The 17,543-nt window shown below is 53.0% G+C and overlaps 1 protein-coding gene across 3 annotated transcripts in view; it reads left to right on the top strand.

Moving 5' to 3' along the window:
* Positions 1–17,543, top strand: part of CACNA1I (calcium voltage-gated channel subunit alpha1 I) — a 134,083-nt gene that overhangs the window by 33,633 nt on the left and 82,907 nt on the right. For all 3 annotated transcript variants that reach the window (XM_063622881.1, XM_063622882.1, XM_055251946.2), the window contains exons 3-4: positions 8,007–8,118; positions 10,049–10,182. In XM_063622881.1, coding sequence (XP_063478951.1) covers positions 8,007–8,118; positions 10,049–10,182 — 246 coding nt within the window. The remainder of the gene's footprint in view (positions 1–8,006; positions 8,119–10,048; positions 10,183–17,543) is intronic.

Genomic DNA, 17,543 nt, shown 5'->3' with positions numbered 1-17,543 from the left:
GCAGGGACTGGAACATCCCTCTTCCTGACCCCACTGGATACAGCACAGGCCTGGGCCCCCAGCAGGGACACAGCCAGACAGGCTCCGGCTGGGCTCACCACTGACCCAGCCTCTACTTCCCTTTGCCTGGCTGGGAGCCTCAGAGGGAGACAATGTGGATGGGGAGGAAAGAGCAAATATTCTATCTCAACAGGGGGCCCCTCACATCGCAGACACTGAGCGGGGTGATGGCAGGATGTGTGGATGAGAACATGGGATTTGCAGCCAGTGAGAGGCAGGGCAGATCCTGCCCCTGCCACATAACACGTGAGTGACCCTGGAACCAGCTCCTGTGGCCTTAGTTTCCTTTCCTGTAAAGTGGGGATAATGGTAGTATCAGCCAGTTTGGGAGAACTCTGCTGATGTTGCAGGGTGACCCTGCTCATTGCTAGGCCTGGTTGACAGATTCTTTTTGATTTTTATTTTTTGAGATAGGATCTCGCTCTGTCGCTCAGGCTGGAGTGAAGTGGCTTGATCTTGGCTCACAGCGACCTTCACCTCCTGGGCTTAAGTGATCCTCCCATCTCAACCTTCTGAGTAACTGAGACTACAGGCACGTACCACCACTGCCGGCTAATTAAAAACTTTTTTTTTTTGGAGATATGAGGTCTCACTATGTTGCCCAAGGCTGGTCTCAAACTCCTGGGCTCAAGTGATCCTCCTGCCTTGCCCTCCCAAAGTGCTGGGATTACAGATGTGAGCCACTGCATCTGGCCTGGATTCTTTTTTTTTTTTTTTTCCTGAGACGGAGTTTCACTCTTGTTGCCCAGGCTGGAGTGCAATGGCACGATCTCAGCTCACTGCAACCTCCTCACCTCCCGGGTTCAAGCGATCCTCCTGCCTCAGCCTCCTGAGTAACTGGGATTACAGATGCCCGCCACCACGCCCAGTTAATTTTTGTATTTTTAGTACAGACGGGGTTTCACCATGTTGGCCAGGCTAGTCTTGAACTCCTGACCTCAAGTGATCTGCCCGTCCCGGCTTCCCAAAGTGCTGGGATTACAGATATGAGCCACGGCACCTGGCCTGGCCTGGATTCTTTACAAAAGGCTGTGGGCGAAGATTCAGTATGCCGCAGGACAGATGTCAATCAACGGGGCTGTACTAGCATCTCTTCTTTTCTTTTCTTTTTGTTTTTGAGATGGAGTCTCGCTCTGTCACCCAGGCTGGAGTGCGGGAGTGCAATCTCAGCTCACTGCAACCTCTGTCTCCTGGGTTCAAGTGATTCTCCTGCCTCAGCCTCCTGAGTAGCTGGGATTACAGGTGCGTGCCACCACACCTAGCTAATTTTTGTATTGTTATTGTTAGTAGAGATGGGATTTTGCCATGTTGGCCAGGTTGGTCTTGAACTTCTGAACTTAGGTGATCTGTCCGCCTCGGCCTCTCAAATTGCTGGGATTACAGGCGTGAGCCCCTATGCCTGGGCACATCTCTTACTTTCTACTCGAGGTAATATGAAGTAACCAGTGGGTAATACCAGCGTGAGATTCTTAGTCCTCTCCTGGGGTGGTGGCTTTTCCTTTTTTTTTTTTTTTTTTTTTTTTTTTTTAAAGCCCACAATGAGAGACCCCTTGGTCCTGTTATAAGAGAGGATGACAATAAAAGCGGCCTCTCTGGTGCACACCACGTGGCAAGCCCTGGTCCCAGGAGCCCACAGCTACTGGGGCGCTTGCCTCCTCCTGTGCTGGCTGCATGGTTTAAATGAGGTAACGCATGCCAGTTTGTTTTTGTTTTTTAAGATGGTGTTTCACTCTGTCACCCAGGCTGGAGTGCAGTGGTGCAATCTCAGCTCACTGCAACCTCCACCTCCTGGGTCCAAGCGATTCTTCTGCCTCAACCTCCCAAGTAGCTGGGATTACAGGTGCCTGCCACCATGCCCGGCTAATTTTTTGTGTTTTTAGTAGAGACAGGGTTTCACTGTGTTGGCCAGGTTGGTCTTGAACTCCTGACCTCAGGTGATTTGCCCGCCTTGGCCCCCTAAAGTGCTGGGATCACAGGCGTGAGCCACTGCGCTTGGGCCATGCATCTGTTTGATTTGGAGGCTCCTTGGCAAACAGACACTCAGGGGCACTGAAGAAGTGTTCGCGATTGTCCCCATTATTACCACCGGCAGGCTGGTGCCTGGCACACAACAGGCACACAATATAAGCACATTCGTTCCCCCTGCTCAGCTCTGAGACCCCAGTTCTGAAGACTTTGAGAGGTGTGGTGGGGGGACATGGGTAGGAAGTGGGGCTGAGGGCCCAGACTGTGCTGAGGCGCTGGGGGGCTCTGCAGCAGCACCCAAGGACCCCGAGTGTTTTTCTCCCCCAGGCCTGCGTGCTTGGGACGGCTTTGCCTGCCAAGGAAACTCGATTGATTGCATCACCATTGATCTGTTTCTCCATCTGTGTTCCTCAAAGGCGCTCAGGGCTGCCCGTCAGGGATCTAATCAGCTTAAAGTGATGGCGCTGTGGCTGTGCCGAGTGTGTGGGGAAATGCGGAGGGTTTCTGTGTGAGTTTGAAAAATCGACTCTGTCTTGGGGACCCCGGTGGGTGGGGAGTCTGTTGTCTGAGTGTCACTTCTGCTCTGGGCTTGCTGTGGAGCTGGGACAGGTTTCTGCCCCTGTTTTCCATCAGTGCAATGAGGGATTGGAGCCGTTGCTCTCTAACGACGCTGGCAGGGCTGCTCTGTGGCAAAGGTCACCCCGACTGCAGTGAGGGCCTGAGGGGTGAAGTAGGCGAGGCGGCTGGGCCTCAGATGCCCATCACAGGGCTTCAAGGCTCGCTGTGAGAGGCAGTTAGGAGCCACTGAAGATGCCCTGCCCTCGTGGCGCTAGCACTCCAGCCCTGCCCCCTCTGTCACCCGGAAATCCTGTGCTGCCCCTTGGGGCTCCAGCTTCCCTCAGGTTGTCCCCGAACCTCGCGGCTTCGCTTGCCTGTGTTCTCAGAAAGTTCCTCAACGCTTGTGACTCATGGTGGAAGCAAGAGGCGTTGGGCCAGGCTGCAGAGCGGCTCAAGCCAGAGACCTCGACTCCCCCCGCCACCCTCCTACCCCACGCTGCACTGTCTGGTTTAACTTCAAGGAGTGCTGGTGCTTTTGATCCCTGAGCCAGTGGGGAGTGTGTCAGGAACCGCGGGCAGTGATGCCAGTTCTGGCCTGACTTCTAAGCCTCCTGGGTTCTTGGAAGGGGCCCAAGCTGTGCCATCTGGGATTTCCCCGGGCACCTCTGGGCAAGGGCTGAGACCATCCATTGCTGAATTTCTGAAGCTGAGCAGCCCAGGGATGAAAGCCACTCCCTCTGCCCCCCCGGGGGACCCAGTGCAGTGGGCGAGTTAGATGAGCCACAGAGGCAGTGCTGTGCAGCGGCCACTGGCACTGCCGTGAATCAGACAATCTGGGCTGCTCGGAGACTGGGTGACCTTGTGTGAGTGGTGTCAGCTCTCCAGGCTTGTTCCTCATCCGTCCCCAGGGGATTGTGAGAGCTGAGGTCATGTCCCTAGGGTGTCTGGCACACAGTTGTCAGAGTTACTGCCAAATTCATTACCGTGGTATGTGCAAGCCAGGGCAAGTGGGAGTGCTTCTGGAGAAGAGGCTGAGCCACCACCTTGTGAGGGGCAAGAGGCACATCCGGGGAAGCTTCAAGAACAGGTGACCTGCGAACTGGGCTCTGAAAGAGTCTGCCTGCTGGAGAGGTGGAGGAAAGGGAAAGCGCAGGCAGAGGGTGTGTTTGGAGAAAGCGAGGAGTTCAGTGCGTGCTGAGGCCAGTAAGCGGTAAGACTGCAAGGATTTACTGAGGCGAGAGTCTAGGCCTTGTGTACCAGGCTCGGGAGGGTGATGGGGAGCCATGGGAGGTTCTTGAGCAGGAGAGAGGCATCTGGAGAGTGTGTTTCAGGCAGATTAGCCTGGCAGTGGCAAAACAGCTTGGAGGCAGGAAAAGCCTCCAGCCTGAGGTTCTGCATCTCAGCTCTGCTCTTTTCCAGCTGGTGACCTTGGGCCAATCTGTTTCCCTTTTGTGTCTTGGTTTCCTTATTTGTAAATGGGGCTTATAATAGAGCTGTGAGGATTAAATGAGATAACTTTTGGAAAATGTTCAAGTTGTGTTGGGCACACAGCAAGTGCCTGGTTATCGTGTGGGGCAGATTGGAGGGGCAGAGACCAGAGCTGGGGGATACAGAGGATGCTGGGTCAGGGTCCTGGGGAGACATACTGAAGATGGGCTGAGAAGCCTCAGGGGAGGGAGGAGAGCCATGGGCAGAGACAGGCCGTACTTCACAGAGGAGAGTGCTGGCCTTGGAGTCCAGCAGGCCTGGTGTGAGTCTCTGTGCCAGTACTTCCTAGCTGCGAAGCCCAGGAGAGGCCCCTGATTTCCCCGTGTCTCAGCCTTCCTTATCTGTAAAATGGGCCTGCTGACCTCCACTGCTCAGGGCCTTGTTGAGGAGGCAGCAGGGGCACCAGGCTCCTGGGAGACACCGCTAAGTGCACTTTGAGCCTGAAACTGGCAGGAAGGGCAGAGGGAGCAGAGGATGGGGCTGGAAGGAGAGAGCGCACGACAGGAAGAGGGGAAAGGCGAGGGGGATGGGGGATGTTCTCTGGTAATTAGAACGTTTGAACTTCAAAAAAGTTAATTAATGATGAAGCTGCTGCTGGAGCCAGGCTCAGGCTCAAAGGGGACCCTGGCAGCGACTGAAATTAATTACAGGCTATGGCGGGAGAGTGGCAGTGGGGTGAGGGGACAGGAAGGAGCAAGGCTGGGGCCGGGAGGAGCTGAGGAGAGGCCAGGAGAAGGCAGCATCCCAAAGTGGGCAGGACTGGGGATGGGAGGGAGTCTGTTGCCATGGAAACAGGGTCCTCTCTCCCACTCCTCTCTGGGTGGGGTCCCACTGAGGGTTTGGCTGGTGTGGCTACGTCCCAGCTAAGGGCAAGGGCTTTGAAATGGAGGGGTGAGGGGTTTGTTTGGAGACACTCCCGAGTCCCCGGATGTTGGAGTGGGCAGGACCCGTAGAGATTTACAGTAGCACCCCCTCTTCCCACAGGGGACACAGTCCAAGACCCCCAGTGGATGCCCGAAGCCACAAATAGCACTGAACCCTATATTTACTATGTTTTTTCCCTATACCTGCATACCTGGATAAAGTTTAATTGATAAATCAGGCATTGTAAGAGATGAGCAGCAACCAATAATAAAACAGATCAGGCCGGGCGCGGTGGCTCACGCCTATAATCCCAGCACTTTGGGAGGCCGAGGTGGGCGGATCACAAAGCCAGGAGATCAAGACCATCCTGGCCAACATGGTGAAACCGTATCTCTACTAAAACACAAAAAAATTAGCCGGGCGTGGTGGCACGCGCCTGTAGTACCAGCTGCTCAGGAGGTTGAGGCAGGGGAATCGCTTGAACCCGGGAGGCAGAGGTTGCAGTGAGCCAAGATCATGCCACTGCACTCTAGCCTGGTGACAGAGCAAGACTCCATCTCAAAATAAATAAATAAAATAAAATAAATAAAACAATTAGGCCGGGCACAGTGGCTCATGCCTGTAATCCCAGCACTTTGGGAGGCAGAGGTGGGTGGATCACCTGAGGTCAGGAGTTTAAGACCAGCCTGGTCAACATGGTGAAACCCCGTCTCTACTAAAAATACAAAAAATTAGCCAGGCGTGGTGGCAGGCGCCTGTAATCCCAGCTACTTGGGAGGCTGAGGCAGGAGAATCACTTGAACCCAGGAGGCAGAGGTTGCAGTGAGCCAGGATCTCACCATTGCACTCCAGCCTGGGCAATAAAAGTGAAACTCCGTCTCAAAAAAAAAAAGAAAAAAGAAAAAAAAGAACAATTAGAATCAGGTACGATAATCAAAGTTATATGAATGTGGTCTCCCTCTTTCTCTCTCTCAAAATCTCTTATTGTACCGCACTCATAACTAATTTTGGGCCACAGTGGACCATGGGTAACTGACACGGCAGATAATGAGGGACAGCTGTATCTATTCATCTGACAGATGTTCATTGACCACCTACTAGATGTTAGGGCCAGGAGTGTAAAGTCCCTGTTCCCCTTGGAATGCAGATTAGAGCAGTGGCAGAGACAATGAGCATGTCAGCAAGACAGTGGCAGGGTGTGAAGGCGGCGTGCGACAGCTGGGGGTGATGAGGTTGGGTGTAGACTTCTCAGAGGAGGTGACCATGATGCTAGAAGCTCAGCCCTTGAAGTGGGAATAGCACATGCAAAGGCCCTGAGGCGGGGTGTCCTGATGTCACTCGTTGTGTGTCCGAGGAGCGGCAGGAGCCAGTGAGGTCAGAGCAGGGTGAGCCAGGGCAGCACGGAGGGAGATGGGGGTGCAAGATGGAGGGAGATGGGGGGCAGGGCAGAGGGAGATGGGGGGCAGGGTGGAGGGAGATGGGGCATCAGAGTGGGGCCCTACAGGCCAGGCAAGGGCTTCAAAGTTTGTGCTGAGAGAGCCCGGGAACAAGGGCAGGGTTTTGTGCTGGGGAGGGAAGTGGTCTGGCTGATGTTTTTAACTGCCCACTGCTGCTGACCAGGGAGGGTGGTTTGGAGGGGCCAGGGCAGACCCAGGGGGCTGATGGGGAGGCTCCTGGTCATCCGGTGGAGGACCTCCGGGTTCAGAGACAGGGAGGGGCTTGCCGAAAACCGCAGAGCCAATCAGTGCTGGGACAGGAGTTCAAATGCAGGTCTCCTGGCCTCGTTGTCTTGTTTGCTGCTTTTACTGCATGAGAGCCCCTGTTTCCTGACACTCAGTTTCTGGGGGAGGAAAGGGGGTTGCATAGGTGGGGTGTGGTGAGTTCTATCAGCATCTCTCCTCTTAGAGAAGGAGAACCTACTCCCAACTCCAGTCATTGCCTGTTAAGGTCAGTCAGGCTGCATGGTCTGGAAGTTCACCTGGGTGTCTGACTTCAGTCATTCATACTATGTGCGGCTCAAGTCCATTTCATCCTGGGTTGCCTCTTTTCAAGTAGGCACAGATTTTCTAAGGCCCCGGGACTCAGTCAACTGGAGATGCCAGTTGGGGAGATCTGAGCAGGCTTCGGATTTCTCATTGGTATGACAGGCAGGGGCTGGGAGTGACACAGCCCTGAGCTCCTTGAGGCCCGACCTCCCTGGTCCTGTGACTGGGAGGATTGAGAGTGGTGGGACTGGACACTGCCAGCTGTATTCTAAGGATGGGTAGGAGTTGGCCTGGGAGGGAGGGAGGAGGGCATTCGTGGAGGGGCTCTCAGCAGTGGTGAGGAGAGCAGCCTGGCCAGGTGCAGGAGGGGAGCCCATTCACCCCAGCTGCAAGCTGTTCCCAGAGGCCCTGCCCAAGGCCAGGTTCACGGCCGGCTCTGGATCCCCTCCGTGGCAGGAGACCTTCTGCCTGGCCAGGACTGAGGGGGCCCAGCCCCACCCCATGTGGTGCAGGCCAGGGCTGGGCTTGGTATGGGTGTTTTGGAGTTAGGTGATGAGCCCTACCTGAGCCCTAATCCTGGCAGTGGGCAAGGAGAGAAGGACGGGGCCATCCAGCCAATCTCAGCCCCACTGGAGGGCCCTCTGTGGGCTCCAGACCCAGGCCTTGGCAGAGACGGAGGGAGCATGGGTAACGGGAGGGAAAGGTGCTCTGAGAAGGGAGGCAGTGACAGTCAGAGGGTGGTAGTTGGGGTGGAGAGGCTGGGATAGCCCAGAGTTCCCTGACAGCCAGGCTTCCGGGAACCTCTCTCTTCCCTGGGCCTGAGGGGAGCTCTTGGGCTGGGGCAAGGAGTAGGGTCCTGCAACTGGGGGCCTGGTGGGTTTGGCACATATGGCCATGTCTGTTGTGATGGGGGCAGACTGGCGCCATGGGCTTTGAGCTGTTTCAGGGATGGCACCCAGAGGGAGAAGAATGAGGAATGGGGTGTATGCCTGTGTGTGTGGTGGGTTGAGGGTATTACACTCTAGGGTGCACCCCAGCCCCCACGGGTGGTCCCACCTGCTGCTTTGTCCTTGACTTGGTGTGCACGTGGTTTGAATGTGTCAGCATGCTGGTGATCCTGCTGAACTGCGTGACACTTGGCATGTACCAGCCGTGCGACGACATGGACTGCCTGTCGGACCGCTGCAAGATCCTGCAGGTGAGCCGGCCGCCCCGCCCCACTGCCCGCCCCGCCCCGCCCTCATCCTCCAGGACCCAGCCTATGCCCCGCCCACTCCACACCCCCGCCCCTGTCCTGGCCTTGCCCCGCCCACTCCATGCCCCGCCCCTGCTCCGTGCCCTTTCCTATCCTGCGCTGCCCTACCAAGCGCTGCCGCACTCAGCCTCCACCAGCCGCACTCACTTGGCTGATCCTTCCTCACTCCCACCTGGTCTTACCTATTACCCTTCGGATCCTCTCTTCCCTTTGTCTCTCCTCTCCACCTTGGAGCCTCTACCTTAGTCCAGGCCTCAATCTTCTCCCACCCGGGTGCCCCCACCAGCCTTCTCCTGCACCCCCCGCATGCACACCTGCAAAGCACAGTGACCCCGACTCTCCTCTGCCTACAACCTGCACTTCCTCCCCCGTGCTCTTGAACTAGAGGCCGAGTTCACACCCCGCCCTAGACGCCCTTTAGGAGCGGGCCTCTGGTTTCACATTCCGTTATCTCTTGAGGTCCTGGGGCGGGGCTTGATCTTTGGTATCTGACATAACCCCATGCAGAGCATGTATACGGGTAGCACAGATATTAGGGTTGTACCCATTTTACAGATGTGGAAACACTCGGTGCCTCTCCCTGGGAAAGCCAGATTCCTCCCGGGAGGCATTGCTTTCTGCCTCTTGGGTTTTTTTTTTTTGAGACGGAATCTCGCTGTGTCGCCCCAGGCTGGAGTGCAGTGGCACGATCTCGGTTCACTGCAAGCTCCGCCTCCCGGGTTCACACCATTCTCCCACCTCAGCCTCCCAAGTAGCTGGGACTACAAGCGCCCGCCACCACACCTGGCTAATTTTTTGTATTTTTAGTAGAGATGGGGTTTCACCGTGTTAGCCAGGACGGTCTTGATCTCCTGACCTCGTGATCCTCCTGCCTCGGCCTCCCAAAGTGCTGGGATTACAGGCGTGAGCCACCGTGCCCGGCCTCTGCCTCTTGAGTTTCTGTAGGACTCAGTAGCTCCCAGGCAGCACTGGGCCAGAGTCTCCCCAGGCACTTGGTAAAAATCCAGACCCCTGACCCCATCTCAGACCTGCTGAAGCAGAATTTCTGGGTGGGTCTGGGGTCCGAGTGGGTAACAAACTCCTCAGCAGCCCCGGGCCCCAGGCCTGGTTAGCCTCATGGTGAGTTCACCAAACAAGCACCTCTGTGTCCTCACCACTGGCCTAGCCCTGGCACACAGTAGGTATGTGGCAACTGTTTGTTGAATTGAGTTGGCTGCAGCCCTCACTAATCCTGGAAACCGGAATTCCGCCCAGTTCCCGCCCTCAGGAAGCATAATCTCATAGCCTCCTTTGTGGGCAGAGAAAGGCAACACTGAGGCCTGTGCCTGGGGGCTGCTTTGAGACAGCTCCTTCCATGGGGGCTTTGGGGTCAGATCCACTGGAGTTTCAATCCTGGTTCTGCCACTTATCTGCTGTGTGACCTGTGGGGCAAGTTGCTTAACCTCTCTGAGTCTCTGTTTCCTCATCTGTAAAATGCGGCTACCCATGGGGTCCTTGGGAGAATTAGGAGAGAGAATGGGGGTCAAGTATGTAGCCAGTGCTTGGTAATTATTAGGGAGAATATGGGATGGCCCCTCACCCTGCCCCCACCTGGGGCTCTTCTATCTGTTCCCAGGCTTAGGGAACAGATAGAACGGGCTGTATGACCTTGGGCAAACTCATTCCCCTCTCTGGGCCACAGTCTCCTCATCTATGAAATGACTGCATTGGACTGGGATCACTGAGGTTCTCTTCCTGCCCAGGAGGAGTTTCCGGGTATTTCCCAGGCCCCTTGCATCCATGCGGTGTCCCCACCTCACACTGTGGCTGCAACCCCTGGGCCCTGCTCCGCAACCTCACCCTGTCCCTTGCTTCCCTCCTCCTGCCCCTGCAGGTCTTTGATGACTTCATCTTTATCTTCTTTGCCATGGAGATGGTGCTCAAGATGGTGGCCCTGGGGATTTTTGGCAAGAAGTGCTACCTTGGGGACACATGGAACCGCCTGGATTTCTTCATCGTCATGGCAGGGTAGGTAGCGCCCGCCAAGGCAGGTCCTAGCCTCTGGTGCACACCAGGCATAATTGAGAGAATCCAGGGCTTCTTGCTGATGGCGACGAAGTGGGATCACGGTGATGCGTGAGACCCTCCTGGACCCCTGGGCTGGGAGGAATGATGGACAGACAGACATTCTTTCCGCCCTTCCTAAGTTGTGCGTCCTCCAGCACTGCCAGCGGATACTGGGTGTGTTTATGCTAATTAACGATATGACCTTGAGAGAGCCACTGACGCTCTCTAAGCTTTCATTTCCTCATCTGAAAAGGGGAATAATAATAGTAGCTGCGTCAAAATGAGCACCCAATAAATGCTAGCTGTTAGGATTGCTATCCTGGATCTCTCACCACGCCAGAGACCGAGCACAGACTCAAGCATTGTCTGACTCCAGACTGTGGTTATTTCTACCAAGACACAAGCTGCCGTCAGGGACAGGCCTGGTTACAGCTGAGCCCGTCTGGAGCGTCTCGGACCCTGCTCTGGGCCTTGTGCCTGCTTTCCTGGGTCAAACCCATCCATGCATTCATCCACCAACCAGGGACTGAACAACTTGCTCCCCAGTGTTGGCGCCGTCCTAGCTGCTGGGGGCAAGGAGGAGAGCAAGCCAGACAAGAAGCCTTGTCCTTCCTACTCCTGTCTTGGGCAGGCACCCACCTGCTACGCCAGTGGGCGTACCTTCACACACGGGGACCAGGGCACTGGGCAAAGCATGCGGTTTGCTGGGAGCATTTAACACAGGAGCCCGACTGAGCCAAGCTGGGGCTTCCTGAGGAGGTGACACGGGAGAGCTGAAGGATGAGGAGACATTAACCATGCCCAGGAATGGGTCGTTGTTAGGGCAGAGGAGAGAGAAGGCGGCTGGAGGCTGTAAGTGTGTGTGCGAGAGAGGATGTGTGAGTGTGTGTGTCAGTGTATGTGTGTGACCTTGTGTGTAGAATGCTATCGAGGAGGTGTGACCTTTTTGATTCAGTAGATGCATGGCTGAGATGGGCAATCAGGGTGTGAGAATCCCATCAAGTATCTGCTAAATTCCACAGATATGTTCTGAAGTGAGGTGATTTGTTTCAATAGGGTTTTAAAAAAGTTACACCTCTTCTAAGCTTGCTTGCCCTCTCGCTTTCTCTCCTTTCTTCCTTCCTTCCTTCCTTCCTTCCTTCCTTCCTTCCTTCCTTCCTTCCTTCCTTCCTTCCTTCTCTCTGTCTCTCTTTCACCCGCCCTTCCTTCCTTCCTTCCTTCCTTCCTTCCTTCCTTCCTTCCTTCTTTTTTTGAGATAGGGTCTCACTCTGTCACCCAGGTTGGAGTGTGGTGATGCAATCACCACACACTGCAGCCTTGACTTCCTAGGCTCAAAGGATCCTCCCACCTCAGCCTCCTGAGTAGCTGGGACTGCAGGCATGTGCTACCAACCCTGGCTAATTTTTCTTTTCTTTTCTATAGAGACAGGGTCTCACTATGTTGCCCAGGCTGGTCTTGAACTCCTGGGTTCAAGCTATCCTCCCACCTCAGCCTCCCAAAGTGCTGGGATTACAGGTGTGAGCCACCGTACCTGGCCTCTAAGCATCTTCTCTCAGTCACCGTATTCAGTTTTACAAACACATTGTCAACAGTCACTTAGGCCTGTATGGCAGCTACTCTGGTTTCCTGTGGTTTCCTGAGCACTGTATCCTCCTCTTAGTCACATTCTTCATTTTCATTCTTATTCTGGTTTGGCTGGAGAACATCTTTAAGTAGTTTTTTCTTAAAGAAAAGGTGTTTGGATAGTGTCGTTTTTCAATCTTGCCTGTCCAAACATATATTCCTTTGATCCTTGAGTGTGGACAGTTATTTGTGCTATTGTAGAGTCAGAACACTGCACACATCCTGCCATTCAAACCTACATTATAGTATTGCAGGTGAGTCTAGTACAGATCTGGTTCCTCTTTGTTGGAAGATGACCTTCTTTTTCCTGACTAGAAGCTTGTGGGCTTTTCTCTTTACCTTCAGAATCAGACCTTTCTCTAGGGAAGATCTAAGTGGGACCTTAGAGAACTCAAGACTGGTGCTTTTGGCCAGGTGCAGTGGCTCACCCCTGTAATCTCAGCATATTGGGAGGCCGAGGCAAGAGGATTCCTTGAGCCTAGGAGTTTGAGACCAGCCTGGGCAACATAGTGAGACCCCATCTCTACAAAAAATAAAAAATTAGCTGGGTGTGGTGGTGCACTCCTGTAGTCCCAGCTACTCAGGAGGCTGAGGCTGGAGGCTGGGCTCCTTGAGCCCAGGAAGTTGAGGCTGCAGTGACCAGTTATCGTGCCATTGCACTCTAGTCTTCAACAAAGCAAGACCCTGTCAAAAAAAAAAAAAAAGATTCATGCTTTCCTTCATCTCAGAAGAAAGTTCTTCCATCTCTTCTTTGGCTATGGCCCATTATTCTCTGCTGTCTCCTTCTGGAATTCATGTTATATAGATGTTTCTATCCTCTATCTGTTGTCCATGCCTTTCCCCTTTTCTTTCACAGATTTTGTTTGTAATATGAGAGAAATCTTTGACTTGGGCTTCTGAATCACAAGTGGGCTTTTCAGCAATGTCCTTTCCCCTATTTACTGCCCCCATGGAATAATTCATTTTCCTCAGTGTCTTTTTAATTCTCAAGAACACTTCTTATTTTTGGATTTCTTGTTTTTCAGAGTACCTTGTGCCTGTTCTTGTTTTATGGATGCCTGCTCTTGTTTTATAAATACAATATTCACCTGAATCTCCTTATATACTAATTAGGCTTCTTAAAAGTCTTTTCATGATTCTGGAAGTAACGCTGTTTCAAAGTATAATTTCTGAAAAGGTGAAAAAAGTGACCCTTACACAAATCTTAGAATGAACGTATACGGCAGATGTATCCAGCTCGTTAAGGAGTAGGGACTCAGCAGATGGTAATCAGCAGAATTAGGAAAACAGACATTGGAGAAAGAATGTAGGAAGAAAGTGAGATTAGAGTCAAAGCTGGTTAATAACCTACAGGGTAATAAACCATAACCTTTGGAGTTATCTTTTGGGCAGAAATCACATACATCTCTGCCAGATAAAAATCTACAAGTTAAAATGTAATTTCACAGCATCCAGATCTTTAGTGAAAAGGAAATTGTGAATCAAACAAAGGTATATTCTCCCTGGATAATGAAATAATCTTTAAATGCCCTGTTAAATTATGCTTCACAATGACATTGTGAGAAATAGCTCACTCCTTTTGCCGTATTTCCAAGTTCTAGGATAATTTTTCCTAACTCTTGTTTCAGGGAAGTCATTTGTTCTGCTGGCTCCACTGACTGACTCCCATTGGGCACCCCCACGCTGCCCTTTTGACTTGAAGCATTCTGTATTGCTTAGCGATTCTTTCCTGTCTGCTCATATTTATAAATAAAGACGATGAGGCTCTAAGCTGAGCAGAGTGAAGAGCTGCCTAGCTTCAGCATCGTGACGAGCTCAGTTTGACATCTTCTCTTGGTCCTCGAGTTGGGGGCTGGATGAGGCGAGGTCTGCAGGCCAGCATCCTTGGGAAATCAGGGAGGGCTGGGCATGGGGCTGACATGCAATGTGTGCAGTCACACAGGGCCCCACCCTTGGGTCCATACTCTGCTGTCACTATTTTGAAATTCTTAATCATTTATGAACAAGGGGCCCTCCATCTTCACTTTGCACCAAGCCCCACAATGATGTAGGTGGTCCTGGTTGAGGGATAGATGCAAAGGAGACTTTTTTTGAGACAGTTTCATTCTGTCACCCAGGCTGGGTGTGGTGGTGCGATCACAGCTTACTGCACTCTCGCCCTCCGTGGACTCAGGTGATCCTCCCACTTCAGCCTCCCAAGTAGCTGGGACTACAGGCACATGCCCCATGCCCGGCTAATTTTTTTTTTTTTACTTTCTAATTTTTTTGTAGAGACAAAGTCTCAGTATGTGACCTCCTAGGTTCAAGTGATCCTCCCACCTTGGCCTCTCGAAGCGCTGGGATTACAGCTGTGAGCTACCATGCTCAGCTGACTTTTTTGCTAGAGTCATGAGCACTTTCACTGCCCAGCTATGTGCTGGATTCGGGAACTCAGGTGAACAGGACCACCCTGTGCTCAAGGGTGTTCCCATCCTTTGTGCCCAGGGACGGCGTGGGTGGAGAGGACAGGACGGGGAGTCACAACCCTGGCTCCAGAGCCCTGCCCTCCAGTCCCCCTCCCACCCAAGACCCGTCCCCAGAGACACCCACCCATCCGCCGAGACCTACCCAGGTCTGGTGCTATAAATGTTCTGTTTCCCGAGTAACCGGCCTATTTCCTCCCTTCCTCTACCTCCCCTTCCGCAAACTAATTACTAGCTCTTTCTTCAAGCTGTGGTGGCAGACATAGCACCTCCGAGTTGGAAGGTTCCTTAGAGGTCACGGCCTTCATCTCCGTATCTGGTGTAACCCTCATGGCAGGTGTGTCTGAGACTGGGGCCTGCCTCTGTTCCCAGGCTGCCCCTGCAGGGAGTGCAGTGCCTCACCAGGCGGCTGGTCTCAAACTAGGACATCAGAATGCACTAGAAAGCTCTTTCTTTCACGGAGCTGAAACTGATCTTCCTGTGGCTCCCACTGGATGGTACCATTCATTCATTCATTCACTAAATCGACCTTTATTGAGCATCTACTACATGCCAGGCCTTGTGCAGAGCAGTGGGGGCACGAAGATGAACAAGACACGCCCTTTGTGATTTCATGGAACTTTCAGTTTGGAAAACAGAAATAAAACACATCACCACAGCTAAAGTCTAAATTGGGATCCATGCTGTTGTCAAGAAGTATAGAGGGCCATCAGGTCATGGAATGGGGCCCTGCTTTTGATTGGGGGGTGTCACTGTATGTCACCCTGAGGGACAGACCTGGGGTAGGTAAGACCTGGCCAGTCAGAGAGCTGGGGGAAAGGGAGTTTCAGGCAGGGGGAAGCATGCAGGAGGCCTGAGGGGGCGCATGAGGAAGGGAAAGGTGAGTGACAGGCGATGCTGGAGCCCAGGGTTTCTGTGGGGTGGATGCTAAGAGATGAGGCCAGAGAAGGGGCAGGGCTTGATTGCACAGGCAAGGCCAGAGGCTGCAGGGTTGGTGTCACTGACAAACTCACAGTCTTCCTTCAGAAGTTGGGGGGCGGTTTCTGTCCTCCTCAAGTCTCCCCTTCCAGATGAAATGTCCCCAGCCCTCCCACTGTTTGTCAAAGGACAGCGTTCATCCCTCACCTACTGGACTCGCTTCAGGCTGTCTCTGTCCCTGGCAGGAGAACGGGATCCCACCCTCCCAATGACAGCTTATGGGGTAGAGAGAATGGGCTGCCCTCGCCCCATTGAAGTGTGGGATTGCGGTGACCTGGGGAGTGGCCATGCTCCCTTTTGCCATCAAGTCATGTTCACTCTCCAAACCAGGTCTCTCCCACCCTGGAACTAAAAGTCGGTGATTTTTAAAACCCACGTGACAAATTTTGCACTTACTGCTGTTGATTTCGTCTCACCGTGGCCTCTTGGAGTCCTGAGGCAGCCACTCATTCCGTGCACTTCCTATACTCGCACAGCTCAGGATAGTGAGTCCTGTGGCACCGCACTAGACTCTTCCAGTGTGTGACAAAGCCCCCGTCATCATCTCTATTTGTGTTTGGTTGAACCCAACTTTTTTATTTATTATTATTTTTTGAGACAGGGTCTCTCTCTGTTGCCCAGGCTGGAGTGCAGTGGCGCCATCTTGGCTCACTACAACCTCAGCTTCCCAGGTTCGAGCAATTCTCATGCCTCAGCCTCCCGAGTAGCTGGGATTACAGGCATGCACTGCCATGCTTGGCTAAGTTTTGTATTTTTAGTAGAGATGGGGTTTCACCATGTTGGCCAGATGGGTCTTGAACTCCTGACCTCAAGTGATCCACCCTCCTCGGCTTCCCAAAGTACTGGGATTACAGGCGTGAGTCACTATGTCTGGCCAATCCTAACTCTTTGTCTTATCATTTAAGCTACACTTTTCTGCCTCTATCCATTAGGAGGTCATGAACTATTCAATCACATTCTTGCTGAACTTGAGACGTTCTTTATCTATGTATCTCCCTTGGTGCATCATGCTGGTAATTCTATCTCCTCCCCCAACCAGAAACAAAATGGCCATTGCCACCTGTGGGGAGGGGCCTGGGCACTTCTGTTAAAAGCTTCCCCAAGAATTCTGATGTCTGGTCTCTGGGGGTGAGCCAGGGGTGGAAGGTGAGGCTACTGGGACCTCTCCAGAATGAGGCTTGCCAAAGACATGGCTGATGTGGGCCCTGTCTTGGATGAGTACAGAGAACAGGAGGTGCCTTACATATGAAAGACTTGGAAAGCTTCTGACTGTGTGGAGAATGGAACAGCTGAGGGCAGGGTGTGCACAGACCAGGAATGGGAACTGCCCCACTCCCCAAACACATGCACAGCCTTTCACCCCTTCTCAATGCTCCTCCAGCGTCAGGGAGCAGCAGAATCACTGGGGAATGTGTTACAAAGCAGATTTCTGGCCTTAGCTCAGGGATCCACTACCAGCAGGCAGGCAGAGCCTAGAACTCTGCATTTTAACCAAACGCCCAGGTGGCCCTGATGTGGTCTGTGGGCCACCTATGGAGAAACTACAGCTCATTCTACTGTCACAGCAGCCTCTAATCAGGAGCACTGAAAGGTAGAGGTTATGATTCCCAGTCTGGGAACTGCAGGAAAGGAAAGAGAGATAGGGAGGGCTCCATCTCTGCATCTGTGTCCAGGATTTGAGTAATTCTCATGACAGGTAGAAGTACTTTGTGAACAGAACAGTGGGGACTCTATGTAAGAAGTTCTGTGATTGGCTGGGCACTGTGGCTCATGCCTATAATCCCAGCACTTTGGGAGACTGAGGCGGGCAGATCACCTGAGATCAGGAGTTTGAGACCAGCCTGGCCAACATGGTGAAACCCCATCTCTACTAAAAATACAAAAATTAGTCCAGGTGTGGTGGCTCACACCTGTAATCCCAGCACTTTGGGAGGCCAAGGCAGGTGGGTCACCTGAGGTCAGGAGTTCGAGACCAACATGGTGAAACCCTGTCTCTACTAAAAACACAAAAAAATTAGCTGGGCGTGGTGGCGGACACCTGTAATCCCAGCTACTCAGGAGGCTGAGGCAGGTCAACTGTTTGAACCCAGGAGGCAGAGGTTGCCGTGAGCCCAGATCGCGCTACTGCACTTCTGCCTGGGGAATGAGAGTGAAACTCCATCTCCAAAAAAAAAAAAAAAAAAAAAATACAAATACAAATTCAAAAATTAGCCGGGCGTAGTGGCGTGCACCTGTAGTCCCAGCTGTTTGGGCGGCAGG

This window comes from Symphalangus syndactylus, chromosome 18 (assembly GCF_028878055.3).
Source record: "Symphalangus syndactylus isolate Jambi chromosome 18, NHGRI_mSymSyn1-v2.1_pri, whole genome shotgun sequence".
NCBI classification, from domain to species: domain Eukaryota; kingdom Metazoa; phylum Chordata; class Mammalia; order Primates; family Hylobatidae; genus Symphalangus; species Symphalangus syndactylus.
This window is presented reverse-complemented; position numbering and strand designations above follow the sequence as displayed.